Source organism: Lagopus muta, chromosome 8, assembly GCF_023343835.1.
Source record: "Lagopus muta isolate bLagMut1 chromosome 8, bLagMut1 primary, whole genome shotgun sequence".
NCBI classification, from domain to species: Eukaryota; Metazoa; Chordata; class Aves; order Galliformes; family Phasianidae; genus Lagopus; species Lagopus muta.
Window position 1 is genome coordinate 23,106,830 of NC_064440.1, and position 13,125 is coordinate 23,119,954.

Consider the following 13,125-nt stretch of genomic DNA (forward strand, 5'->3'; position numbering starts at 1 on the left):
TTCCTTACTGATTTCAAAATGAACCCAGAAGGGTCCTCTGGCCTAGCAGTCTGTTGTTTGTTCCAGGTTATATGCCTCTTGTGCCTCGCAGTCAGCTAACAATCTTGTTCTTTTCCACACCTTCAACTGATGGGCCACCAGCTTTAATAGAAACGTTAATCCACAGAAGCATAATCTTACCTTTTCAATTATTAAATTTCTCATTGCTATTACTTTATTTTACAGCATCATGCAGTTTCTTTTCTAATGTTTATGATCATCCTGACTTAGTGTCACAAATGAATTGGAATCGATACATGCCTGCTTCTGCACTATAATTATTAATAAAAGCAATGCCTAAAATTAGGCTATATGCCTATGATCAGGCTGCAGGCAATTCTTCTGGAGTCAGGCCTGGTAATCTCACTCCATCCTCATTCATTTTCCTTTAGTTTTGGCCATTTTTTGCCTTACATTTCCATTCCTGTTTCACCTTAAACATTACTACTTTTCTTTAAAAGAGTGGTAAGCTTTGTTTTGTTGCTTTCTATTATTACTATTTTGATAACAAAGAGGTCTGGAGCTTGCCTGTTTCACTCCTCTTCATCCAATTCAGTAATTATAGACATAAGTTTCCAACCTTATGGTGTCAACAAAATTAAATGAAAATCCTTTCAGGTTTCATGGCTATCAGATTCGATGGCTATCAGATGTCTGGAAAGGAAACAATTTGATCCCTTTCAGATGAGCGTATTAAAATATTTCGGTTTTCTTTCCAGATTTAGAAATAATCATTTTCAAGCAGTCATTTCTGTTAGCCACCCTGGCTTTGCTTCTACATACTATATTACTGATATTACTAAACACTGAAGGAAAGTGTTCATTTAGTACAAGGGCAATAATCACATTATCTTTAATCTCTGATTAGAAAAAATCTGCTAACAGAATAAAGTCAAGCAGAAAATGACATTATTATGAGACATTAAGTTTCAGATATAGATCATGAAGCAAATGCTGTTTCTGGTGGTGAATCCTTAAACTATCAAGGAATCATCAGTATTGGATGCTATTCAGAAGTGATTTTAGCAATTAGTGAGAACATGGGACTAGAAATTGCTTCAGGGGCAAAAGAATGAGCAGAGGAGAAATAGCTATTTGGTTTCAATTAAATGGAAAGATAAGTAACAGGAGATACAGCCCAAAGATTTTCAATTTCAGATGTGCAAACTTTGATTATTAACAGAATGATTCTGAAAGAAACTTCAAGATTCAAATGTGAAGAAAAACTTGCCATTTCTTTCAATTAGTGGTTCTCAGATTCCTTTCCTGGTGAACCATCAAGCAGTAATTAAGCGTGGCACAGGATCTCTCTTACATAAGGGGCACATCTACAGGACTGGCCATATGGTTGGGAAACAGTGAGAGACGAGAGCTGCTTTTTGCATTTCATGGTTGTACTATCTGCATCTTTCTCTATGGAAAGAATACATTTACATACATTTTTAGCTGCAGTAAGTAATGAAACTGCATACACACACAGGAAGATAAGCTCACCAAAAGTTCTCTACCATCCGTTCATCTCTTCTCTGTCACCTGTAGACCTAAACAGCAACTTTAAGAAAATTATTGAAGCACTCTGCACAAATGCAGACTATTGCTGCGTACTATTAGATCACTTTGCCCAATTTTTATTAATACATGACATTCCTAATCATTTCCCAGAGGCTTACCACTAAGGAACAGCTTGCTTGTGATGGCCAAAAGCCTGCCAGCAGCCTGGCACCTGTCTTTCCCCACAGTCTCTTGGTTCAGAGTACAGCCACCTATGACAAGGACTAATTCTGAAGTTGCTCTCCAAACAGAGACAATGTACAAAGAGCTGTCCAGAATCACAACAGACCTAGTCTACCACATAGTCATGGAGCCCAGGCCAACTCATTACTCACTGTGCACAAGAAAGGAAATAACAAACCTGTAACTATCTGAAGGTCCTCCACCTGAAGATAAGCCTGTACCCATGCTGTGGGTGCACTGAATTAGACAGCAGAGAATATGAAGGTCTTTCAGCAATGATGGGCAAAGCCACCATAAAGGGCAGGTCCTGCCCCTGTATCAGCATGTCTGACAGTACTAAAGGCAAAGCTAAAAGTCATACTTACATCAAAAAATGGCTCACTAAAGCAGCAATTTCAACAGTCTTGAGTTTAGGATAGAACGAAGTTAGACCACAGCCCACAGTATGGGAGAGATGAGAAGATGGGAGCGGTAGAGGTGAAGTGCTCTCTAACAGCAGGAGTCCCTGAAAACATTCTGTCTGACTCATTTGGAATCATTCTTAAGCTGAGCAGAGAAAACTGAGTCATAGATGACTCATCCACTTACCAGATGGGAGGAAAGCATATATGAAATTTGGGACTGCCACTTTCTGCACAGTGTATCATGAGCTGCCATTGCTTGAGCCGTGAGTCAGCTTCTCTGCCACAAACAGGGAAAACACAGAGTGCTGCATGCAGAGCAGTGCCCACTTCAACCTGCTGGCTGGTGCCTTCATAGAAGCGTACCACAAAAGAGAGGTGTTTAGAACATATTGCTGCCCAACAAGCCCAAATATTTACTGGCCTTACACTAAATCACTGCTAACAACTTTTACACAGTTGTAACAGGTAGCCAGTAAAAATTATTTTGCCACACCTGCTATGTCACAGATAGCTTCCTACCCGTTCAGTACATAAAAGCATTTTGCAAATGCCTTTTTTTTTTTTTTTTTTTTTTTTTTTTTTTTGCAAAAATGCTCATTAGAAGCTGGTGAGCAATGCAGAAATTTGTAACCTCTCACTGATGTTCTAACAAAAGTAGAAAATTAAGGCAGAGACAAGGCAATAGCTTCATTTTCATTGGCATTAGTCAAGTTTTGGGATTATGTACTTCACCTCTTAGGTCAGAAGTCTCAGATACTAGAAGGACTTCAGACTGTAGGTTTACATCAGTCTCTTAGTTTGACTGCACATTTTCTGCACTGAAAGTCTCTTTAAGCCGCTTGTGTACATACTGAAAAGATCATAACATCCAATTTAATCCCTGAATCACTAAGCAGTTTGCTCTTGAGACTGGAAAGCCATAATTCAGCTTCAAACTGACATTTAAAAATACCTCTTGATTCTGGTCTGACATCCAGCAGTTCAAGATTAGTCAAGGACCCATCAGCCTTGTACTGTTGGGTTTTTTTGTGGTTTTTTTTTTTTTTTTTTACTTGCTGATGTCATAAGCTTCTCAGTCAAACTTATCTATAAAAACTTTTGTCTTGTTAGACACGAGTCCAAACATTCCAGACTACCACCTCAGTAACTGTACCAACACCCCCAGTGTTGGGTTATTTTGAGGCTTTAGCAGAACTATACATAAGCTTGACACATACCTGACCCAGGTGCCGAAGGTACAACATGAGAATTAAAAGTATTTGGGAACTAAGGTGTGATAGGTGCTGGTTTAGGCCAGAATTTCAACTGCAGTTCAGTGCAGATGCAGCTCACTGCGGCTAAGTCCTTCTAGTCATGGTATGGTTACCCTCTTGTGTTATATGGATTTTTATCATCCCAGTCAAAACCTCCGCATCATGACTTGTCACAGCCACAGTAATCAGTTTGTATGGGTTCTGGTATGACCTAACATGCTGTAAAGCTTGGGAGTTACTTGCAGAAAACTTTATGCAATTCCTCATACAAGTGTCATGGCCTGCATTAGCAGTCAAGTCAATCCAGCTACTGATGTATTCAGTTTGCAAGGAAAATTGAAATTACAATTTCTGCTGGTCAGTAACACCAAATAACATTGTACACATTTCAGCAAGTCCAAACTACTTCCCAAGGAATGTCAGCATTGTTACACATCATTTCTACCTTCTTTCTGAGGAACATGTGCAGAAAACTGGTATTCATATGTAGTAGTTCTTTTGACGACACAATAGCATAGCTATAAGACAGTGGGTTTTCTTACATGAAAGCAACCCCTCATGGTACCAGCCTGCCATCTAACACTCTAAAATTAACATCCAACAGGCAGTGTGTGTATAATAATATAAAGCAAGAGATTAAAGAGTGTGAACCAGAAAATTCTTGTACTTGAAAAAGATTCCATGTACCAACATTTGAAGTAGAAATAGTTTCTATTTTATGTTTAATAAATAATGCTTGATGCCCAGAAATACATTAGCTTTATCACTGGAGAGCCCTCCACATTCCTGAGCCTTCTCTTGCCTTTCCTTCATGGGGATAAATCCACACTAGAAGTTTCCATGCTAAATATTTTAAATATTTGAGTCAAACTTGATTCAAGTCAAATCTCCGTTGTTTGCATGCATTTGTTCATCACGTGCAGGAAAAAAAGAGTGGGTTCTCCATTCAGAACAGCAATTATGTTAAGAAAAAAACAGAATTATTTGCTTTCACTGTTGAAAGAGTCCTTTGAACTAGCTAGAGTTCTCTCCACCTATTTCTTTAGGAAATGTTTTTTTTTTCCCTGTATCTACAACTGCAAATTTGAAGCCTGAATTTCAATTCAGTAATCCCCCACTTTCTTGCAGAGGCTAATTTCAAAAGTATAACATTTAATACAGGGAAGAAATACCTACAGTTACAGTGCTTAAATACAGCAACCTTGGTCACAAACTTCCACATAATTCTTCAAAAACCACACAGCCAGGTTAGTTTCTGTCTTTCATGCTAAGTCTTTCTGGCCCAGAACCCACAAAGATACAGAGAAATGTGATATTCATGGATCATTCTTGTCAAAAACTTATAAATGTAGTAGGCTAACAGAGACAGGTGGCCCCAAGCACTCATTCAGTGCCTCAGCTCTTCTCTATACAGATACTGCCTTTTTTTTTTTTTTTTTTTTGCACAGAAGAATGAGAAGCAAACAACGTGCACAGGAACAGCCTACCTTTATGGTCCAGTAGCTGGCTCATGACTTAGGAAACACACCACTGAAGATGTTTATTCAGCTTTCATTTCAAGCAGTAAGGTTTCCCTAATTTGAATATACATAACAGCCTACTTCTAAAGTATCCAGAAGTACAGTGTCTAATTAAGACACAGACGTAGGGAGCAAGAATTCTACAAGGTATGGGTTTTGTGCTCTCTCATTAGTCCCTACACACAAATCACTTATACTGTTTGGTGCCTTGCCTTCTTTATTTATGAAAGACTCGCATTCAAGAATTTCAAAATCCATATGCAACTCTTGGGAATGGAGTATGAGAGGAAATATATTTTTGAAGTAGAAGTTTTACAGAAGCTGTTGCAGTTGCGATTACTTTCTCTCCGACTGCTAGAAATGTTAGATTAGTAAAAATCTTAACGATTCACTGGTAGACATCACTTATTTGACAAAAGTGACACCTCTGGAAGAACATGGAACATCAGAAACTCCTGAAAGAATTGAAGTCTGAGTTTCTGACTGTTCTCCCCCAGAAGACAAACCAACAGTTGCTGAATTTACCTCACTTTTAATTTAAGTTACAATGAACTGAGTGGTTGCAAACTTCTTCAAAGTTCCTCTAAGTTTCTTTGAAGAGTGGAGTAGATTTCACCACAGAATAGGTGCTATAAAACCTATTGCCAAATTGTCTATTGTAGCTGTCTGGTATGAGCATGTGCTGCTCAGATTAAATGCAGTCCTTTGATACAGCCACAGAAGATATGTAAAGTTACAGAGGATCTAAGGTCTCCTACTGTTGATAATGACTCATATCCTGTATTTTTCACATAAGACAGCAAGTTCCAGCTATTTTTGGTACAACCCATTAAAAATTTCTTTTCATGAAGAAAAAAATGCTGTCAGCTGCCATTCAGAAGTTGAAGTAGGAGGCCAACTAGCATGCTACAGAAATTATCAGAGAAAAATACTATAATCACAAAAGAGCCAAATGTTTCCTCTTCAGCCCTTTGAGATAGCTGATGCCTAGTCATAAGCAGAATCTTTTTTTTTTTTTCCTTAAGATTTTGCTCATACACATAGGAATAAAAAAAAAAAAAAAAAAACACGAAAAAGAAAAATGTGGTATGACTGATTTCCAACTTCACCATTCTATGCTGTGTATCTCATGGACATATCAACTCTTCCCCACATACTGCCCCCAAAACACAGGATGGGAGTGAAGGTGGCTTGCACTCCCTGCTGCTGATTCATGCTCTATCCAACATCTTCCACACAAAAGGGAGAATATTCTTTAAAGGCAAAGCTATGGTTTAGGCTAGTTTTATTAAAGCTTTAACAGTCTAATCAAAGAATTATTTGTCTCATCAAAATGTGAAACTAACGTTTATAGTTCAAATCCTACTAAGTCAAAGCAGGTATATACAAGCCTTCTGCTGCCTGCTTTTTCCTCTGGCGTTATGATCAGCCTTACACTGCCCCTTTGGGTCACATCAGCATAGGGGGACATCATGGTGAGACTTCAGTGTCCCAGATCTTCACAGGGATAAACACAATGGTGGAGAGATGATGTGGGTGACAGTGAAGCAGTGTAGATGGCAATGGAGTCTCCTCTTGGCGTATACATACACACACATATATATTATAATATATATAATTATATATTTATATATATATAATGTATATTTAAATATATATTTTATACATATATATATATATTTTTTTTTTTACAAGTTTTTACACCTTTTTCATGATTAGTCTAAAAGTCTACCTTATATCCACATTCACCAAATAAATTGCATTTCACATATATCAACTACTTTTTTGTTTGTTTGTTGTTTTTTTAAACCCTTGAAACCAGTCTCGTCTGCTTTCAAGTCTGCATTTATTTTAAGTACCAGTAGTAGAGTTTTTGGCTCAGTCTTCAGTACCATCTTGTACTGCAACTTTCAAGGTTTCTGTTAACATTCCATGCCTGGGCTGAAAGGGCTCCCTACCCCCCACATATAACAGATCTCACATATGCTTCAGACCATGTTATTTTGCAGGCAAAAACACTGCAGCTTGAGACACCTCATACCACACTTGCTGTCATTAGGAATGAACTGAGGACCAATCTGAGCATTCTACTGGTATCACAGTTTTCAAATCAGAGCTACAGACATCACGGCAATAGCAGATATCCCACCAACAGTGCTGGCAGATGAGAAAATACTTAAGTTCAGAATTATGCAGATTATCAAATGCACCTGCTGGGTTCGACGGTGAGGTTTGTGTATCTACTTCAGTAACTAGTAACACAGGAATATATAAGTACAAACATTTCCACTGGAGCCAAGACAAGCGCAGCGTGCAAGGCTTGCACAGACACAACTAAATGAACAATCACTACTCATTCTATAGTCACACAACATACTGCACAGTATTAAGGTTATGTATGAAGAGCCTCAAGAATTTGGCATGGCCAACTTCCAGGAGATATTCATTTGTGGTATGGCAGAAACCCTGAAATAACCATGCTATTTGTCAGACTGGCACCAGACTTTGACAGAGAGCTAGAACATTGGTCTTTGCCTCCTGAAAATCAGATACCCATATCTGACTGCTGCCATATACAGAGGATTTATGAGATTGCTAAAAGCCTGGGATCATTCCCTCAGAATGATCAAGGCTTACACAGCCTGTCACCACTGTCAGGATCCCATACTAACAATAATTTGGCCACACTTCAAGCATATCCTACAGCAGTCCACCCGAGCATGCACCTAACACTAGCCAAAGTGAACAAGGTGGCTAGCTGCTGTCCCCTTCACACACAGCTTCAGCAGAGCTTTCAGTTCCCTTACTCAGAGTCTGCAATCAAGGTAACTGTGTCACACTTAAACAGCACACCAAAAACAAGTAGGTGGTGGGTTTGTGGACCGTGAACCATATAGGCAACTGCTAACTAAGGCTTATCCACTATCCCAGGAACTCTCTGTGCCAAATATCCAAACCAGGCATTCTAAAGGGCACTCCTTAAAAAGCCTTTTTTTCTTTTCCCAGTTTCTAGTAAGTCACAAAGAAAAATGAACATTGAAATTGTCTGAAATCTTCTATAATCAAATCTTGAACATTTCTTAGCAAATCCAGAAAGAAATTGGAAAGGAATGGAAGTCTTTTTACCAAGCTGTATACAGCACCAGCAGTTAGGTCAAGAATCAGAAATGAAGTTCATTACTGCTGTAATGAACTTTAAACTCTACTGTATATATATATTTTTTATGTGTTTTTAAACTCTTCAGCACATATTTGATGGTCTTTAAGGTCTTTTCTAACCAGCCAATTCTACAATTCTATGATTCTATATACTGTTAGGTTCAGACTAGAGAAACTCTTAATGGATCATGATGGTAATTAAGAAGCTGACTCTTGATATAACAGCTAATTTTCTGAAGGACACAGCAAATACTCTTACAGAAACAATACTGAGCTACGCTTCTCACAGATATAAAGGTTGCAACTTACATTTAAGTACTCAAGCTACTGTACAGTGCTGCTACTTAACTCTGACCTGCACCTCAAACAATTTAAAACCAGTTAAGACAGAATATGTTCTGCTCCATGAAAGAAAGAGTTCACAAAACTGAGGGTGAACTGAAATTCAGATCAAGCTTTCTTTAAGAAAATATACTGTTAAGAAAAATTGCATGGGCCAGTACCCATCTTGCATTTTACAAAGGAGGCATATGCATATTGCAGATAATCTAAGTTTCCCAACAGGTTTATTGTGTGTGTGTGTGTGTGTGTGTGTGTGTGTGTGTGTGTGTGTGTGTGTGTATATATATATATATATATATATATATATATATATATACACATATATACATATACACACACACACACACATATACGTGCCTCTACCTGGTCGGGATTTCCTATAAATTTTCTATGAAATAGGAAAAAAAAAAATAGCTACACAAGCACTAAGCTGTAGTAACTTAAAATAAAGCAGTTATTGCTGTTTAATTTCAGTTGTGAACCAACAATTCAGCTTATTAAAAAATATTAAAAGAAATTTTTTAGGTAAAATGCTGGCTTTTCCCTGTGCAAGTAGAATATTAAATTTTAATTGATTCCTTGTTTTTTCAGTTACAATTTGACAGATTTATTGTATCCAGATGCTATACACTGTTCATATTTCACTACAGATACAACAGAGCTCCCAGCTGTACTATTTAGTTGACTTCAAAGTATTCCATGATTGCTGAGGGATGGTTTATGAAATCAAAATAGTCCTTTAAAAATATCACCAGGCAGTAAATTTTAAAAGCACTGAGCTTCAGTCGTGTAGGAAATCAGGTGCTAGGAGACTTGAAAATAACACTGATCTCTCCAGAGTAATGTTCTGCCATCATCATTCCCACTGGAGTCAATGGGAACTGAATGAAAATCAATAGTGGGGCATAATCCTGTGATTAAACTCCTTGGAGATGATGTATATAGTGAAAAAACACCATTTAGGATCAGTATGAGTACAACCCAGTATAAGAACTACCATCTTCTTGCTGCAGAAACACTTGCACAGTCACCAAACAGTTGAGACTGGAAGAGGCTCCTGAGACCATCCATCAGCTGCCCAGAAGGTGGACAGAAGATGTCACCACTTTGTTATGAGGCCCAAAGGACAGCTACTTCATGAGCATAAAGCATATGCGTTGCTTTTATCTATAAAGACACGCTGATCAAAACTGCAAATGACGGGACAAAGTAGAAAATGACAACAGGTAACAAAGGGTTCACTTTTCTGGCTCAAAACTAAGATTATCCATGTCAAAAGCAGCAATGAATGAGTGAAGGAAAAGGCAACTGCACTACTGAGTAGAATAAAAATATTTCTCTTGTTAAAGAGGGTGGAAGTCAATTCTCAGGTCCATTTATGCAAGCATTCCTGTTTCTGTTACTGCATGAGATTCTCATGGAGTTCAGATGGAAAGTTTTCCTAAACCTGGATTCCTGCAGTCCCATTGTGGAGAAGAATCGACCAACAAGAGAGCCAAATAAAAATGAAGTTGGAACACATACACCTTCCAATTAGAGTAATTCAGGTCAAAAAGAGGTCTTTGGTCCCACTTCCCGCTCAAAGAGCAGGGTCAGCTATGAGGTCAGATTGCTCAGGGCTGTCACCAGCTCAGTTTTGTAAAAATTAAATCTGCACGTGGCTCCTCTGAGGTGCACGTATATCAGCACAGAGCCTGGAAAACTGCCAGAGTGTTCCTGATTTACAGTCTACCGCTCAACTGGAAAAATATGTTGAAAGTGCCAGGACTAAGGTCAACGGAACACTTGAGATTCAAGATGCTTCTGAATTACTATGAAACTTCCTGGATCGTAGTTACAGAATAAGAATACGAGACAATGAACCCCAATCAATTTGTGCACAATGCTGGAACCCATATCACCATGAGATGGATTTGAAATACCAGTTGTGTGCTTTAAAGAATTCCAGCCTGTGTCATAACAAGAAACTTTATTACAGCAACAAAGCAATTTATATAGCTTAGACTTAAAGGCAGTTTCGAGCTCCAAACAGCTGTGCAGTCTGGCCCATGGGGGCTCTTTAGCCTATTGCTCTCCTGCCCCACCAACATAAATCAGAGTAATGCCACACTTTGTCGTGTGTTTAGCCAAAAAACATTTCGCACAAGAGGAAAATAAGGTGAAAAGTAGGAATGGAACAGAGGTGTTTTTTGCCAAGGCCAGAAGTGCTTCTGCTTCTAGACAGATCATTCTGGAAACGTAAAACAAAATGGTTGCACAACATCTGTGAATCCTACCACACACCCATAGCCTTCCAAAGAGCAATTGCAACAGCTTAGAAAAAATATTGTCAGCAGAAACAGTAACTAGTCAGGAAGCCTTCAGTCAAAATCTTCCAGAAACTTCTGAGGATTACAATAGCCCCAGCATGAAAAATCAGATAGCACCTCAGTGTATGCAGAATCTCTAAGGAAGAAAAAATAAGTGATAAAACTGTTTCAACAACAACAAAAATAATTTATAACAAAAAGAGTGCCCCAGAAATCACTGCATTTTTTCCAGATGATGGGTCTTCTATCTCAGTTTACCCAAGGTATTATATCACTCCTATCATTCTAACATTAAAAATTGGAACACAGTGGCGAGCAAATAGTTTGCTTAAACTTCTGTATTTGTTTGCACTGAATGAAGAACACCAAACGAAGGCTAGAGTTTGCAGTTCAGAATTGCCAAACCCCAGCTGACGCAGCCAGGAGACAAGGACTTCAGTTGGTGGTTGCAGGACACACGTCACAACCAGCAGTGCCAAGATCAAGGAATTCAAGCCTGGTTCATAGGAAGGTGCCTATCACCCCAACGTGCTCTGAGGACATGGAAAGGCAGAATTTGTTTTACCAGGTTCAGGTCCCTGAAGAGCCTCTGTGCTGTGCCAACATGCAGGTGCTGCTGGTCACATAGAGCTGCAAGCTGACAAACAGTTCCTGTGTGGATGTTCATCGTCCCTGCTCCAAACCCTCATAAAGAAAACCATATGTCTCAGTAAACAGATAATTAAAACAATAAGTTCCTTATTGTGCCTAATATTTTAGCAAGAGATTTCTTTCACTCTCAACAGGGCTCTGTGTTAGAACATTTCTAACAACGCTTTTTGAAATTCAAGGGTTTTTGTTGCTGTTCTACACCAGAACAAAACTAAAACTATTTCAGTGCTATTTGAAATGAGTGTTTGAGCCAAGGCCTTGGTGTTTGGAAAAAGCATCTGCAGGGTAAAATTACCTATCTGACAGGTATTGAACCTCCCCATTTAATACTAGACCAGGCTGCCCAGGGCCCCATCCAACCTGGCCTTGAACACCTCCAGAGATGGGGCATCATTGACATTTTGAACACAATCTTACCATGTAATGTCAGGACTCTGTTCATACTGATGTAATTCAGAAACATTTATTATTCATTTTACTACACATTTCTATACTTAGCTGCCTTTAGAGTGATTTCTGTTCTTAAATATACTGCAACTTAGTTCTGAATTGAATTCTCATGTAAGAACTATATCTTCCCATCTCACGTGCAGTGAGATTGCAAAAAAATTATGATGGCCATTATGATGGCTAAAACAAGCAATGCATTTATTGCTTCTTTCCTACAAACAGTGCTGACAGTACTATGCACAGCTTTTCAGCTCATTTGATAACTGTAGCCCAGAATTCACCTCCAACTACAGGTACTAAGGATGTGTCTGTACTACCTGGAGGTTTTAAGGAATAAATTCTGCTATTGTAAGGCTGCAGAATTTCTTTTAAAAAGCTGTACCTTTGTGCCCACAAGAAAACTTGCAGGTGCAAACCCAACTGCTGAGAGCTTACAACTAATGTTAATAGGGCAGTAGTTAAAAGTATATATGTCTTAGGCTAAGTAGTTCTGCTAACACTCTTTTCAACTAACTTCTCAAACCCTTGAGATACCTTAAAGAATGAGGTAATACTGGTAACTTTCATAATTACTCTCATTAGGGGTCATGCAAATAGGCAAAGGAAGGAGAACAACAGTTCATTTGATATCAAAATACCCTCCCAAAACACTTAAAACTCTTTTGTTTCACCACCCATAAACACTGAAATTTAAGAAAGTTTAAAAAAAAAAAAAATCACTAAATATTTCTTGCAAAACATGCCATAAGCTTTTCTCTTCAGAGCCATGAAGCAGGAAGAGCACATTTTTAGCAGCACCTTGAAATTCATGACTAACAGAGGGTAAAAGTGAATGTTTAGTGAAGTCTGAGAATATGCCATGCAAATGACCTTTTCTTTTTTCCAAGTAGTTAAGCTGTAAAAACACTTGAACTGTATAAGTTTCGGCAGTGACAGCCTATTAAGTTCCTGAGTTTAATCACCAACAAGATGCTTCTCATTTTCTTTTGTTGCACTGGTGTTTCATTATTTGCTTTTTCTAGTACAAAAATTCTCCAATTCTAATGAAAAAATTCAGAACTAATTCTTCTAAAAGGTCTTCCTTCCTTCACCTTAAAAATATACAAAGCTCACATTAATCCCAGAACTCGAAAACTGATAATATCTAATAAAGAGATTATAAAGCAAGATGATAAGAGAAATACATCCTGAAATAAAAACAATCCAAAATTCGCTTCCAAGCAGGTTCCAAATGTTTGGATTTTATCCCACACCTTTTGATTGT

General features: G+C 38.2%; 1 protein-coding gene across 5 annotated transcripts in view; it reads right to left on the reverse strand.

Moving 5' to 3' along the window:
• PDE1A (phosphodiesterase 1A) overlaps positions 1-13,125 on the reverse strand; it is a 199,863-nt gene that overhangs the window by 168,859 nt on the left and 17,879 nt on the right. Inside the window, exon 1 of one of the 5 annotated variants that reach the window (XM_048952863.1) lies at positions 2,139-2,253. The exons of 3 other annotated variants lie outside the window; for them this stretch is intronic. In XM_048952863.1, the coding sequence (XP_048808820.1) occupies positions 2,139-2,140 (2 nt within the window). In that variant the 5' untranslated portion in view covers positions 2,141-2,253. Of the gene's footprint in view, positions 1-2,138; positions 2,254-13,125 lie in introns of those variants that run through there. One more of the 5 variants, XM_048952862.1, reaches the window with a different exon arrangement.